The 16590-nt window shown below is 38.2% G+C and overlaps 1 protein-coding gene and 1 long non-coding RNA gene across 4 annotated transcripts in view; one reads left to right on the top strand and one right to left on the bottom strand.

Annotated features, from left to right (window-relative positions):
* The window catches only part of Sobp (Sine oculis-binding protein), a 79112-nt gene that overhangs the window by 27885 nt on the left and 34637 nt on the right, over nucleotides 1-16590 (bottom strand). The window contains exon 1 of one of the 3 annotated variants that reach the window (XM_074174287.1): nucleotides 5056-6267. The exons of the other annotated variants lie outside the window; for them this stretch is intronic. Within the exon in view, the coding sequence (XP_074030388.1) occupies nucleotides 5056-5244 (189 nt within the window). The 5' untranslated portion in view covers nucleotides 5245-6267. Of the gene's footprint in view, nucleotides 1-5055; nucleotides 6268-16590 lie in introns of those variants that run through there. 3 annotated transcript variants of the gene reach the window in all.
* Nucleotides 13198-13824, top strand: LOC141481923 (uncharacterized). The gene is made up of 2 exons (XR_012465244.1): nucleotides 13198-13324; nucleotides 13445-13824. It is a non-coding gene; the product is annotated as an uncharacterized lncRNA (long non-coding RNA).

The raw sequence follows: 16590 nt of genomic DNA, 5'->3' as shown, positions 1-16590 counted from the left end.
AACATGATTGAAAAGGGTTGCAGGCTTATGCTACACCATCAGCAGCGAGTGTTGGCTGAAAAGGGATCCAAAAGGGTGCATTTGGTGGGATCAGAACACGGGGAAAATGTAACGATTATTGCCTGTGCAAGTGCACTCGGTACATAATACCACCTATGATTTAATTTAAAGGGAAGAGGTTAAAACCCACTTTTGCGGATGGGTTTCCAGCAGGTTCTGTTGTGCACATGACATCAAAAGGGAGCATGACGACGGAGATTTTCATTAAAAGGTTGGACCATCTTTCAAACTTTATGTCTCCTCCTCAAACAATTCTTATTTTCGATGGCGCATCTAGCCATTTAGATATTACTATCGCTGATAAAGCAGAATCTCTACAAATTGAACTTTTGTGTTTGCCTAGCAACACTATCCACGAACTTCAGCCAATGGATAAGTCCGTATTTCGTTCGTTTGAATCTCACTGGGATCAAGAACTCCCTTCTGGATTATTGGGATCAACATCCTGATAGAAAACTAAACAAGGAGAGGTTTTCTGATATCTTCACTCCAGTTAGGGAAAAGAGAATGACTATCAGCAACATATGTAGTGGATTTAGATTGACAGGCATATACTTCTTTGCTCTGATAAATATCATCACTATTTCATTTTTTATATCAGAATGATCATAAATATACTCAACGTGGCAATCTTTATTTGTTGCTACTATGTCCTTCTAGGTATTTTTAATATATCTTTATGTATTTTTAATCTGACTTATATAAATATGAACTGTAAATGTACTTTTATATATAACATAGTTAAATAAATATTCTATCTATTACCTTCCTTGATTATTTACTCTTGGCCTTACAACCTGCCCGTGCTGGTAATAAGGCCAACTTTAACTTTTTTTCCTTTTTCTTCCTGTTTATTTTTGAAGCTCCTATATTATTATAATATTATAGAATATATGTTTAGTTACCTACTCGTATAAGCCAAAGTTTAGATATGCGAAATAAATTGAGTTTTTCCTTAACCTGACCTTATTACCGAACAGTACCTTATTTGAAAATCTGACGTTATGTCGAATAGTGGCACATAATTTATCTCTAATCCGTATTGTATACGTATCATACTGATAGCTGATATCTTCGTTTATGTCTATTGATATGATACATTAGAAGTTTGAAAACTGAAAAATGCATCGGAAAATTAATGAAGAATTTTTCAACATCAATACTTTGGCAAATGGAAAGTTCAAAGTGGTGAATTTTTGTTTTGAGATACGATATTATTGAAAGAGCCGTTCAGTTCAATTATCATAAATAGTAACAACTCTGAACGTGAAATGTGATATCACGGCTTCATCATGTTTCCCTGTTATTGGGCGTATTTGTAACACATCAACGTGTTTACCTTTTCCGAGTGGAGAATACAATTCCATTTGGAAAAATGTTTGTAATCTCTGAACGGGTTACTTCCCTCCTGAAATTTCAATTAATTAACAAGTAATATTTTCAAATTTCATGTTCCACAAGACTATTGTGAAAAATAAATTGATGGATGTAGCCGCTACGTGGTACGATATCTTCATAAAAAATGAACCTATTTATGTTTTTACCGCTTTCATTTGTGATTGAATAGAACTGGCCGATAATTGTAATAAGGAAGCCCAAGCGGGGAATTCGGAATTTACTAAAGCGCGGCAGATTAATATACAGGGGGAGACCTTGTACCCGGTTAAGTACTTCCACTAAATATGAGCCGCCCGTGAATGATAAAGAATCAGATTAGTAAAAAAAATTTATCATCAGAAATTCTCGAGCGCATCAGATTAAGGTAGGGTGAGTTAATTACATGATAAAAAGTGTATATTCCACTAATTTGACAATGTGAGAGTAACGTAAAGAAAGGGGAGGGCACCAAATTTGTAAAAAAAAACATCATCTCGACATTCTCGAGCGTAGCTAAATTTTTTTATTTTGAAGGAAATAATTCAAAGATAACGAAAAATATATCATCTGAAGATTTCCGCAAGCCGAAATAACAAAAGTTTGTCGATAAAGTTCAATGCGTGCAGCTGCGTGATGCTTATATTTCCCTCTCCGCGTTTCTATTCCTCTCTCACATTTTCTCTATCTATTACCACCGTATAGAAGTAAACACAAATAAATTCACTCCCGGTCGGCCTCTTTGATGTTTCGGGTCAAGATTTTATTTTTTTCTGGCATGTGGCGGGGCAGGTGCTTTTTTGGTGCACTCAAATCCCCTTAGAAAATCTGACGCGCACGATTAATTTTTTTTTAATTTTTAACCCTTAGGTACAACCACCCACATCATGCAAACGATTAGATTAACATATGAACATTATTAAAAATATGTAGGATATTGATGCTATCAATATCTGACGCGCTCGAGTATGTCCATGCAACATTATTTTTTTACATATTTAAAAATCTATAGCCGCTTCCCCCACCGATGAAAAGATATATATTTTATAACATTTTTTTCTTCTCATCATCTAAGCTTTGCAACCGAATAGGTCTCTATGGCGCTCGAGTAAATCCCCATTTTGCATCGTGGGCTCCCCTACTATTGATAAAAATCCATATTAAAACTAATTAATACAATTTATTGTACGATTTTCATTATAGACGGTTTTACAAAAACCGCGACACGTGTTTCGCTATACAATAGCTTTCTCAAGCGAAAACTAAAAGTTACTTCTAAATTTCAATCATTTTATACTCTAACCTCTTACCTACTCGTATGCCTAATTTCTAATGAATGAATCTACCTGAAAAAGTCAGGTATGAATTCATTAACTATATCAATGAATTTTTCGAAAGTACCAAATATACCCTAACTATTTTACCTGGAAATGAACAGATTAAAAAATGGTGAATTACTCAATTCAGTTTGATCGTTCATGAGATATTGAGTTTTTGAATTTGTTTATTTCCATACTCTCCAACAGGTTAAGTTTCAAACCTTTCTTCTGAAAATGGGGGGGCTTGTATTCGTGGTTGCACTCATGTCCCTCTGTGAATAAATGAGTGGCATGTGTGGAGTTTATTCTTCCATTCTGGAAACTATATTTGTGTTCCTTTATGCGGGCTTTGAACGTTCTTCCAGTTTGACCTAAATAAAACATCGGACATGACCCACATGATAATTTATACACTCCTGATTTTTCTTAAACTGAACTTTCATCCTTGTTATTCTTAATATGCATGCCTAAGTTTTTGTTGGTTTTGAAAGCAATATTTACACCTTTGCTGTGCAGAAAATCTGATTTTGTATTGGGTTGGCCTAAGTAGGTTAAGGTTCATTTGTAACTAACATTACTGCAGTTTCGTCCTATAATGAAGAAAAAAACAAAGAAAGTTTCATTTCTCATTTTTCATATTTTGAAAAAAATATGAGGAATTCACAAAAGTTTCATATAAAATGTTCGATGATGTGTCAAGTGCTTTTTCCTTAACAGTGATCAAATTAACATGCCGTCACTTTTTTTCACGAATCATGTTCTAATGCACAAATTTGACTCATTTCGGAGTCATGAACACGAGATAGACTCAGTGAATTTGAACATATCGAAATGTTTAGAACAGCCGTCACTTTTTTTCACGAATCATGTTCTAATGCACAAATTTGACTCATTTCGGAGTCATGAACACGAGATAGACTCAGTGAATTTGAACATATCGAAATGTTTAGAACAGTATCACAAAGAATTAGTGATAGTGAGCTACAGATTCATTTGTCACCTCACAAACCACAAGAGGGGACTAAATCATCTGTCGGTAACAAATAAGACAGATGGGTATCCGCGGCTAAGCTAAACAGTGGAGACGGGAGTGGGTTAAACAACTTAGCAAATTTCAAATAGATCTTAATGGGCGCCAGGTAAATTTAATCCTCCAGATACCCTAAGTAACTCACAATATCAATAACTTACCAATTAATATTGGAAATAAAAGATAAAAATCCCCAATATGATTTATTCAGTAATCCTAACTTACATGGATTAACCAACAACGCTTCTAAGACAACAATGCAATATTCACACTACTACGCGATGTTCAAATGTCCATACAAGAGCGCGGTGTATCTAACCACGAATTCAATCAGCCATAAATTACGGTAGTAACGATGCTCAAAAAAACTACAATACGTCGAGTAAAACTACCACGAAAATTGAGTAGGTGAAATCGTAAATACTAGTATCGGATGGTAAGACAAACTCGTTTGCGTCGCGTGAGCTCAGGCGTAGGCGCATCGGTGTCAATCAGCAATCGTGAAAGGAAGAATATACCTCAATTTCCGTTTCACAAATATCTATGTCAATCAGGTATCAATAACAAACTCTTAATCAATAAACGATAAACAAACACTATATCAACAGGTATCAATAAACATAAGGGCAACAATTATTCAAATATCTCAGTATATCACAAATATTCAATTAAATCAATTATAACTTGCGTGCTCCTTTTGGGCCACCCGGTATATGGTGTTAGGCTACCCTGTAGTATGGCGGAGATGGATCACCCTGTAGCACTGCTGAGATGGATCACCCTGTAGTACGGCCAAGATAGATCACCCTGTAGGGCACGACAAGCTGGACCAGTAATGGATCACCAAATAAGATCCAGAAAGAAAATAAAGGAAAACAGGAACCCTTGACGAAGACAAAAAAAAGCAGGAAGAAAAGCAGGAAGAAAAAGCAGGAAGAAAAGCAGGAAGAAAAAGCAGGAAGAAAAAGCAGGAAGAAAAACCCTACGGAAGAAAATTCTCAATCAGAATCAGATGAAACAAGGTGAGATTCAACCCCCATTCAATAGGACTATTTGACTAATCAATACCCCTGGTATATTTTCATCAAGCAAAGTAGCAAGATAACAAGAGTATATTTTTGGGTGCCCTGTATAACCATATGATCCGTAAAAATCAAGAAAATTGAATGAGTGTTGAAACCTCTCTTCAATACTAATATTCAGTTGAGATATAACGATGGAACCAGAAATTACTAAAATCATTTAAAACACATTTAATGGTAAAATTCTTACCCTGGCCAAGGGGTTTTCTATACGATTCTTCGTGTGCGGTGTTCTGCACGGAAGTCCTGCTGGGACTTGATGAGTGACTGAGGGCCTTCTGTTTCTTATGAATCTAGAGACGAGAAACGAAGGTTGTAGAATTGAAGAAGTGATATCATAGCTAAGATCACATGAGAGATGCGACAGTGATTCAGACATACCTAATTTCGGAAATCCTTCCACCTGGCACGAGTTCGGTATCCACCACAAATCCTCAAAAGAGCTTAAGTTTCCGACTGCAAATATCCACACCAAAATGACCAATCAGTCTTCCACTATACAATCCTGACTTGTAGGAATAATCCCCGTGAAGGATGGCACAAATACAACCAAATATATCCTACAATCAGTCTGATGATACCCTTTGAACTCCGAACCAAGCTCACCGAAGGCTAACTTCCAAATACTAAGAGAATGCCACATCTGACAGCTAACCAGTTGTTGCCACAGTGCATCCAATCTACACTACAAGCACCAAGGGGGCGCTGTGCACAACATCATAAATCTAACAATTCCTCCACAGCCATTTGATACATCATCAACAAGTCCATGACCCATCAAAACTCCTTCTCAAAGCAATGCAACCCTAAAACAACCCTTGACAACTTGAGTAACCGATCAATCCCTCACCCGTGAACAACTGTAGAACTAGTTCGGTGTAAGTCGACGGAACGACACTACGAAAGTTCGGCAGATGTCAACCAACAGCTGTCTCTTAACCTTGTTTACGAATATTTACAAAATATATTGTTCCAACCTATTTTCAACTATTTACCAATCCTTATTCATGCGATGGAATAGAAACATATAAGGTAAGTCGCCATAACCTTCCCTTTCAGTACAAATATTAGAGCATTCATATTATGCAGAATATTTACCGAAAATATCAAACAGTATTCAGAAACCCAGAGGTAACTAATATTGTTTTTCAGGCGATATGGCTCTAATATGTCAGTAAACCTTCTGGAAGTGATGAATAACAATCTATGCAAGAAATATTCTCGGAAAGGTATAGGGAATAAGGCAGACAACGGCTGAAAAAAATGATAGGTGAAGAAAACTGAGAAACAAACAATAACAACTATTTCAACCTAGCGAGGAATTTCGGATCTCCAACGTCGATTGGCAATAGGAGAATGCGTAAGTACTGGTCAAAGCAGTTAGTCAGGGAGCATACATTTATTCTTGTACATTTCAGGTATGGTTTTCTATGGAACGGAAGATTCCCATTACTATGATGTTAAATGAATAAAATGAACTTGTAACTGAATTACATTGTTAATATCCTCTGAATAAAGATCTTAAAAGGTAAGGTAGTGTTTTTGAAAGGTCACATAAGAGCAGTCTGTGACGAAAAGTTCGTCATCAATAAATGACAATTCTGTCGATTCCATAGTAAATAAACGAACAATATCTACAATATTTACAAGTAAATTTAGACCGTTACAATTCCCCCCTTGCCTCAAGAAAATTTACTAGCGTAAATTTTCATCAGCGCTAGCTGACTTTAGGTCTTTCGCATTCCATATCCCCTTATAATTACCGTCTTCATCTCTTAATTCATATGTCCACGGGGATACCCTTTTTTTAATATAAAAAGGCCCGACAAATCTTGGCGCTAGCTTAGCACTAAAATATTTGTCCGCCTCTGATACCACAAAATTCTTCCTCCAAACGGGTTGATTTGGCCAAAATTCTTCACTCCTTCTTCGAAGGTTATAAGTTTTTTCATTCTTTCGAGCAGCCACATCTAACCTTTTCCTTATCTCCTCAAAGAGTTTTCTAAATCCTTCAGGCCTCGAATCTTCAGCAGGTTCACTATCAACCAATAGATTTTTCCTCCGAGAGATCTCCTCTCCGCACAAAACCATTGAGCGGCCGAAATTCACGAAATATGGAGTGTGGTTAGTCGTCTCATGTCGAGCCGTTCTCAAGGCGCATGATAGCTTGGGTAAGTTGAAATCCCAGGTCCTGTGATTATCGGACACATACATAGCCAACATTGACTTCAATGTTCTGTTCACTCGTTCAGTCGGGTTTGCCTGAGGATGATAATGGGCATTATACCTAATTTTCACCTTATATTCTTCCACGAGTTTTCTCATCTGTCGAGATCGGTATTGCGGCCCATTATCGCACAAAAGAATTCGGGGAACTCCATATACCAGAAAAACTTCCTCTTCGATCTTCCTTACGATGATTTCTGCTGTTGACGATCTTAGCGGAAAGACTAATGAAAACTTGCTAAAGTAATCTGTTACGACTAAGATAAATTTATTGCCTTTTGTAGATCTAGGTAAGGGTCCCATGATATCACTGGCGATCATTTCCCATGGCCGGGTCACTTTCGGTTGTGGAGTCATTAGTCCATTTGGTCCTCTGAGGTCGGGTTTATAGGCGGAACAAGTGGAACAATTTCGAACAAACTTCGACACGTCAGATTTCATCTTTGGCCAATAATGCCTTTCCCTGATACGATGGTAGGTTTTGAATATTCCTTGATGTCCTGAGGTCGGGTCTGCATGAGCTTCAATAAGAATTTTCTTCCGATCCGCTTTTGGTACAACTAACTTCCAAACGTCGGTTTGGTCTTCTAATTCCACGTAACACGGTTTGACGTACTTGTAGAGTGATCCCTGAGAGAATCTCCAATTGGGGTATTTTTCGGGTTGTAAACTCACTCGATCTTTCACGCGCAGGTACCACTTGTCCAAAATCTCTTCTTTCATCTGCTGGTTGATGGCATCAATGACTGGGACCGATCGAGAAAGGGGGTCAGGAACGATGTGATCCTTCCCTTTCCTGTGAACAATTTTGAAGTCATATTGCTGCATGCGGACTGCCCATCTTGCCAGTCGTCCTGATGGATCTTTCAAATTCTGTAACCAGACCAAGGAATAGTGATCGGTTATTACGGTGAACGGAATAGCTTCTAAATAAGGTCGCAGTTTTTCAATCGCCCACAGCACGGCCAAGCATTCCCTTTCTGTAGTAGAAAAATTGCGCTCTTGTTTCGTCAATGATCTACTCAAATAGCAAATTACTACGTCCTCATCCTCGCGAGTCTGAGTGAGAACAGCGCCAATTCCAAATGCCGAGGCGTCTGTTTGCAGAACAAATGGGAGGGAATAATCCGGACAGCTCAAGACTGGTGCTGATATAAGACGTTCCTTCATCTTCTGAAAAGCGATATCGCAAGTTTCGGTCCAATCAAACTTTCTACCCTTTTTCAGCAGCGATGTGAGTGGAGAAACGATGGATGCAAACTCAGGTATGAATCTCCTGTACCAGGAAAAAGTACCCACCAGTCTCCTGACATCTTTTACCGATTCTGGTCTAGGAAGCTGCAACATAGCCTTGACTTTATCGGGGTCGACATGCAACCCATTTCTATCTACAACGTATCCCAAATACTTCATTTCTGGCCTACAAAATTGACACTTTTCGAAGCTAACAGTGAGATTTGCTTCTCTCAATCTGCGGAAAACTTCATCAAGAATTGTCAGATGTTTCTCCAGAGTTTGGGTAACGATCACTACATCATCCAAATAGACGAAGACGTGTGGTTCTAGTTCAGGTCCTAGGACGGTATCGATCAACCTCTGCCACGTTGCTGGTGAATTATGTAATCCGAACGGCATCCTTTTAAATTGGAACAAACCACGCCCAGGAACGGTAAACGCTGTATACGGTCTCGACTTTTCCGCCACAGGAACTTGCCAATACGCAGACTTGATATCAAGAGAGGATAAATAATGTGCATTTTTCAATTTATCGAGCGTGTGGGAAACATATGGGAGAGGGTAGCTGTCTCGTTCCGTTACCGAATTTAGTTTTCTGTAATCAACGCAAAAGCGGTAGCTCCCATCTTTCTTCTTAACGAGAAGAACCGGTGACGACCAGCCACTATTCGACTTCTCGATAATATCGTTCTTCAACATCTCTGTTAGTTCTCGATCAATATGTTGTTGAATAATAGGCGACACTGGATAATAACGCTGCTTGATGGGTGGTGAGTTGGTCACGATGACATGTTCAGCTAGATTCGTACAGCCTAAATTATTCCCCATGAGCTCCTTGTTCTTCTCTACTACAGCGTTTAGCCGGGCCTCTTCCAATGGTGATAAAACTGTTTGTCCTCGAAGATGGTCCAATGCGTTCAGATAGCAAATTTCCTCAGAAAATTTCCACTCGTTGTGCCTCAGATTCGGAACCACTCCCATTGCTCTCCAGAAATTCGTTCCCAAAATTAAGTGATGAGGGACATCAGGAACCACTAAAACTCGAATTAATTTCAGCTTGCCTCTTAAACAAAATGGCACTTCACATTCTCCTATACTTTCACATACTTGACCATTGGCAACAGTGCAACTAATTCTCTTTGCTGAATTCAAATGTACCAAATCTTTTACGATTTGCCAACCTGGGTGTCCCAAGATAGTGGCTGAGGCACCTGAGTCTAATAACCCCAGTAAACTACGCCCCAAGACTTCAACTTTAAGGTAGGGTCTCTCATCGTTTTCGGCGTGATCCAGAATATAATCAAGGATTGGTTGAATAGCAGTCGCCGAGTGCAATTCGCGAGCGCCTTCCCCTCGACGATTCAAAGGCGTCGCTTGCCGTTTCCCGACACGGAGCAGTTTGGACAATTACGAACGGTATACCCTTTTCTCTTACATCTGTAGCATTCCAGTTGCTTCGGTAGAGCACATCCTATAGCACGATGTCCGGGTTGATCGCATCGGAAACATACTATCTCCTTCGACTGATTGTTCGACGGAATTCGTGCCGTTGCTATCTCTAAGGCATTCAATTCCTTGGTGACCTCTACGAAAGCCAAATCCTTCTCTATCACGTTGCCACGACGTGCTGATGGTTCTACGTAGCTATTGATTATGTCCCTTCTGGCTTCCATTCTTCGACATACCGAGCGAAGTTCTGAAATGGTTGTGGGTAAGGGTTCACGTAATCTGTCTTGGTAAAAGGGATGTAAATTCTTCATAACTATGTTCAGCTTAGCTTCCTCTGTCATTGGGCAACCTAGGCGGCTGAAGTAGCTTGACATCACTGCAAGATAAACTCCGATGGTTTCTGAGTGGTGTTGAGTCCTTTTCTGCAATTCTTCGAACAATGCGTCAGAATGATTGGCAGAGAGATATTCTTCTCGAAACTCTTCCACTAGTTCTTCCCAGGTCGATACTCGATTCCGACAATCTTTATAAAATTGATACGCCTTGTCAGCAAAAAGGTCCACACCTGAGTCCAACAAAACAGCGTTGGGGACATGTCGCGCTAGTCTCAACTCCTCTATTCCCTCGAAAAATGCTGTCACCGACATTCCTTTACCATCTCCAGAAAACTTCTTCAGATTCCATTTATAAGGCGGAATCATTTTACTGGTTGAGTATGGGTCAAAGACTGGATCTTCCGTCAGAGACGATCGAGCAACTGCTCCTAAGTTAGCATGGAATGATTGCGCTCCCAATCTGCTTTCTAATTGATTTAGTGCAACCGGCACACGCTTCGTATCACTTCTCTTGCTGCTGTCAACTTTATGTGAAAATTCGTCCATCAACGACAGAGCCAAACCCAGGAGTTCGGATTTCCGGGTTTCTTTGTCCTTATCCTTATCTGGGTCCATATTGTCTATACGATTCAACACATGTGCTAGCTTGGTCTGAAGTTTCATTGCCCCGCTACTCGTTCCAGAATCGGTTATGTCATCAATCAGCCTTCTGATATCATCTAGTTTCCCTCTGATTGCAGCCTCATCTTCCTCGAAAGTGAATGGATATGAAGGATATCGAAGACTCTCGCCGTACCTTTCCATCTGCATTACTTGAACCAAACGATGTCTCATTTCCTCACAAGTGCCAGCTGCTACGCCCCGATATGCTAATTCATAGGTCAGTTCGTCTTTATCAAGACGATTTATTACCAGTCTCCTTGCCATAACGCTATTCTACTAGAGTGGTATCAATTAAAAAAAAATATTTATATTTTTCCAAAGTTTCCAAAAGTCACCTACTAAAGCCAAAACGCAAAAAAAAAAAACCCTTCTTTTAAGGGCCCCACGTTGGGCGCCAAAATGTCACCTCACAAACCACAAGAGGGGACTAAATCATCTGTCGGTAACAAATAAGACAGATGGGTATCCGCGGCTAAGCTAAACAGTGGAGACGGGAGTGGGTTAAACAACTTAGCAAATTTCAAATAGATCTTAATGGGCGCCAGGTAAATTTAATCCTCCAGATACCCTAAGTAACTCACAATATCAATAACTTACCAATTAATATTGGAAATAAAAGATAAAAATCCCCAATATGATTTATTCAGTAATCCTAACTTACATGGATTAACCAACAACGCTTCTAAGACAACAATGCAATGTTCACACTACTACGCGATGTTCAAATGTCCATACAAGAGCGCGGTGTATCTAACCACGAATTCAATCAGCCATAAATTACGGTAGTAACGACGCTCAAAAAAACTACAATACGTCGAGTAAAACTACCACGAAAATTGAGTAGGTGAAATCGTAAATACTAGTATCGGATGGTAAGACAAACTCGTTTGCGTCGCGTGAGCTCAGGCGTAGGCGCATCGGTGTCAATCAGCAATCGTGAAAGGAAGAATATACCTCAATTTCCGTTTCACAAATATCTATGTCAATCAGGTATCAATAACAAACTCTTAATCAATAAACGATAAACAAACACTATATCAACAGGTATCAATAAACATAAGGGCAACAATTATTCAAATATCTCAGTATATCACAAATATTCAATTAAATCAATTATAACTTGCGTGCTCCTTTTGGGCCACCCGGTATATGGTGTTAGGCTACCCTGTAGTATGGCGGAGATGGATCACCCTGTAGCACTGCTGAGATGGATCACCCTGTAGTACGGCCAAGATAGATCACCCTGTAGGGCACGACAAGCTGGACCAGTAATGGATCACCAAATAAGATCCAGAAAGAAAATAAAGGAAAACAGGAACCCTTGACGAAGACAAAAAAAAGCAGGAAGAAAAGCAGGAAGAAAAAGCAGGAAGAAAAGCAGGAAGAAAAAGCAGGAAGAAAAAGCAGGAAGAAAAACCCTACGGAAGAAAATTCTCAATCAGAATCAGATGAAACAAGGTGAGATTCAACCCCCATTCAATAGGACTATTTGACTAATCAATACCCCTGGTATATTTTCATCAAGCAAAGTAGCAAGATAACAAGAGTATATTTTTGGGTGCCCTGTATAACCATATGATCCGTAAAAATCAAGAAAATTGAATGAGTGTTGAAACCTCTCTTCAATACTAATATTCAGTTGAGATATAACGATGGAACCAGAAATTACTAAAATCATTTAAAACACATTTAATGGTAAAATTCTTACCCTGGCCAAGGGGTTTTCTATACGATTCTTCGTGTGCGGTGTTCTGCACGGAAGTCCTGCTGGGACTTGATGAGTGACTGAGGGCCTTCTGTTTCTTATGAATCTAGAGACGAGAAACGAAGGTTGTAGAATTGAAGAAGTGATATCATAGCTAAGATCACATGAGAGATGCGACAGTGATTCAGACATACCTAATTTCGGAAATCCTTCCACCTGGCACGAGTTCGGTATCCACCACAAATCCTCAAAAGAGCTTAAGTTTCCGACTGCAAATATCCACACCAAAATGACCAATCAGTCTTCCACTATACAATCCTGACTTGTAGGAATAATCCCCGTGAAGGATGGCACAAATACAACCAAATATATCCTACAATCAGTCTGATGATACCCTTTGAACTCCGAACCAAGCTCACCGAAGGCTAACTTCCAAATACTAAGAGAATGCCACATCTGACAGCTAACCAGTTGTTGCCACAGTGCATCCAATCTACACTACAAGCACCAAGGGGGCGCTGTGCACAACATCATAAATCTAACAATTCCTCCACAGCCATTTGATACATCATCAACAAGTCCATGACCCATCAAAACTCCTTCTCAAAGCAATGCAACCCTAAAACAACCCTTGACAACTTGAGTAACCGATCAATCCCTCACCCGTGAACAACTGTAGAACTAGTTCGGTGTAAGTCGACGGAACGACACTACGAAAGTTCGGCAGATGTCAACCAACAGCTGTCTCTTAACCTTGTTTACGAATATTTACAAAATATATTGTTCCAACCTATTTTCAACTATTTACCAATCCTTATTCATGCGATGGAATAGAAACATATAAGGTAAGTCGCCATAACCTTCCCTTTCAGTACAAATATTAGAGCATTCATATTATGCAGAATATTTACCGAAAATATCAAACAGTATTCAGAAACCCAGAGGTAACTAATATTGTTTTTCAGGCGATATGGCTCTAATATGTCAGTAAACCTTCTGGAAGTGATGAATAACAATCTATGCAAGAAATATTCTCGGAAAGGTATAGGGAATAAGGCAGACAACGGCTGAAAAAAATGATAGGTGAAGAAAACTGAGAAACAAACAATAACAACTATTTCAACCTAGCGAGGAATTTCGGATCTCCAACGTCGATTGGCAATAGGAGAATGCGTAAGTACTGGTCAAAGCAGTTAGTCAGGGAGCATACATTTATTCTTGTACATTTCAGGTATGGTTTTCTATGGAACGGAAGATTCCCATTACTATGATGTTAAATGAATAAAATGAACTTGTAACTGAATTACATTGTTAATATCCTCTGAATAAAGATCTTAAAAGGTAAGGTAGTGTTTTTGAAAGGTCACATAAGAGCAGTCTGTGACGAAAAGTTCGTCATCAATAAATGACAATTCTGTCGATTCCATAGTAAATAAACGAACAATATCTACAATATTTACAAGTAAATTTAGACCGTTACACATTGGTACTTTCTATGTTTTTTATCAATTTTATTTGTAACAAACGTTACTGCAGTTTCGTCCTATACGTTTGAAAATGCCGTATAGGACGAAACTGCAGTAACGTTAGTTACAAATAAAAGTGGTCAAAAACATAGAAAGTTTCATTTCTCTTCTCTTGATTAATATGTGATCTGACACAAAGCGTGTTTGCTTTTCGTCGCAAGCTGGATATCTTTGAAAAAGATATTGCAAGACAAGAATTTATTACTTGTGATATATTGTTTGGAACCTTTGGTGTAGTAATGAATATTACCGGAGTTTTTTCCCAACACCAAATCGTTATTTTTACACCTCGACACGTGTTTCGATCACCAAATGATCATCTTCAAGAGGAAGATAAAGTTTTATCTTCCTCTTGAAGATGATCACTTGGTGATCGAAACACGTGTCGAGGTATAAAAATAACGATTTGGTGTTGGGAAAAAACTCCGGTAATATTCAAAAATTTATTAATTTTCGGACAATTCTTGAATATAAAAAGAACTCTGAAGAAGACATTGCGGTGTTTATAAAATTTCTGGCCTATCTTAGAAACGGATATGCTACAAGATTCCAAGACTTTGCAGAGATGGGCAAGCTATCCGTTTCTTAAATGGCCATTTGAAGTCGATGTAGTTGTTCAAACTGTCAAAGGCATCACTTCATATAGAGATAATTGATTTGCAAAATGTCTTTGCAAATGTATAAAACGGTATCCACTGAAGAGTTTTGGGCCAAACATGTCCCAGAAAAATATGAAAATTGCAAGAAACTAGCTGTACATTTGGCCACTATGTTTGGCTCGACATACGTATGTGAAATATCAAAGTATATGAAAAACAAATATCGTTCAAGATTAACGAACGCCCACCTAGAAAACACACTTTTAATTTGCTGTTCCTCTTGAGAACCAAACTATAAAAAACTGGCTCAAGACCATCGGTGTAATTTCTCACATTAATTTTAAGTCTTGTGTTTAATAATTCAGAATTTTATTTGGAACCAAAATAATACATAGGTAGCATCTAATTTTCATCAGTTGTTTTTTCTGGACCTCATCAAAATTTTCCCACAGTATCTTGCCGATCCCTACTCTACAACAACGTTCCGGACGTTCAAGACGGTCGTCACTGTATGGTGATCAGCGACTGGTGTGATTCACTATAACTTTCCACAACCCATCACAGCAGAGTCCTGTTGGGAGGAAATCAACAAAATGTACCGAGAATTACGTTAGCAGCAGCCGGCACTGGTCAACAGAAGAATCCTGCCTCACGACAACGCCCGTCCGCATATTTCACAAATCACCTTCCGAAAATTGAACGAATTGAGCGTTCTGCCTCAACCTTACTGCCCAGACCTCTTACCAAGCGACTACCATCTTTTCAAGCACTTCGATAACTTTCTTACCAATAGAACCTTCGTCAAAGAAGACCATGTAAAAACGGCTTTTGTCTACTTCAACGAATCCCGAGCACACAATTTTTATGCTACCGGAATTAATTCACTTGTGTTACGTTGACAAAAGTGTACTGATTCAAATGGCATTTGTTTCAATTAAATTGAATGAGTATTCACTGAGATAATGCAGTTTGAAGTAGGCTCATAAAAATGAACATTTTTTAGATTTCTAGATCATTCTAATCCCACAAAAATTATTTGTTCATGAAGCACTTTCAACAAAATCACTTGTTTTTTGAAAAATTTTTCAGTGGATATCATCACCATTATTTTAGAGAATCGAAGAACAAGCATTGGTAAAAAATAATTTCTTTGACAAAATCTTCTAAACGAAATTAAAAGTTGAACTTAAATCATCGCCAATTCCAACAAAGCAATTCATATTCTCCTGATCTATCCCATACCGACTCTTATTATTATTTATTGTCAGAAATTTTCAAAACTGTGTTTCATAGTGAATTTTTTTTTAATCTTTATGTTCTTCAATTGATGAATGTCTTCACTAATCATTTGTAGGATAATAGAAGTAAACGCATATCAAGTTATCATAATTGCAGACAAGGTAATGGGCAATAAAAGAGATAATACTGTATTTATCGAAATGAACGGAAATTAATTAAATGTGCAATGATTCACGATTGAGCTATATGTCAATAGACATGTTTTCTTTACCGGAAATAATTTTTTGGTGTCGTTAATTAATTAATAAATACATTGCAAACAATTTTTATAACTACTCTTCTCTTCAAAATGAGACGAAAGAGGTTTTTCCTTAATCAAGTTGTGAACTGAATAACTCTCAATAGATTTTTATCTCATGTTTATAATTCAAAAAAAAAGTCAGAAAGAGAAAAATGTTTGTTTTGAAAAATAAAAAGTGAATTATTTTTGAGTTGAAAAAAACTGCAGAGCTATTCCATAATTGAAATAGACTGACGGTACTGTGGAGTTCACAGTGAAAAGAAATTTTCGCTGTTCTTAATCTGGTAGAGTCTACGCACTTTGAAGTGGACATCTCTATAATTTATTTCTTTTTTAAAGATATTCCTCTCAAGTGGAACTGAAATCTCTACGTCTCAATTTCACGGTTGCAGAGAGCATGAGTGGAAATGAATAGTTCCAATAAATCCGACATTTCTCATTCCCCA

This window comes from Leptinotarsa decemlineata, unplaced genomic scaffold (assembly GCF_025532065.1).
Source record: "Leptinotarsa decemlineata unplaced genomic scaffold, Ldec_3_MD MMD2_tig00000576_RagTag_RagTag, whole genome shotgun sequence".
NCBI lineage: Eukaryota > Metazoa > Arthropoda > Insecta > Coleoptera > Chrysomelidae > Leptinotarsa > Leptinotarsa decemlineata.
This window is presented reverse-complemented; position numbering and strand designations above follow the sequence as displayed.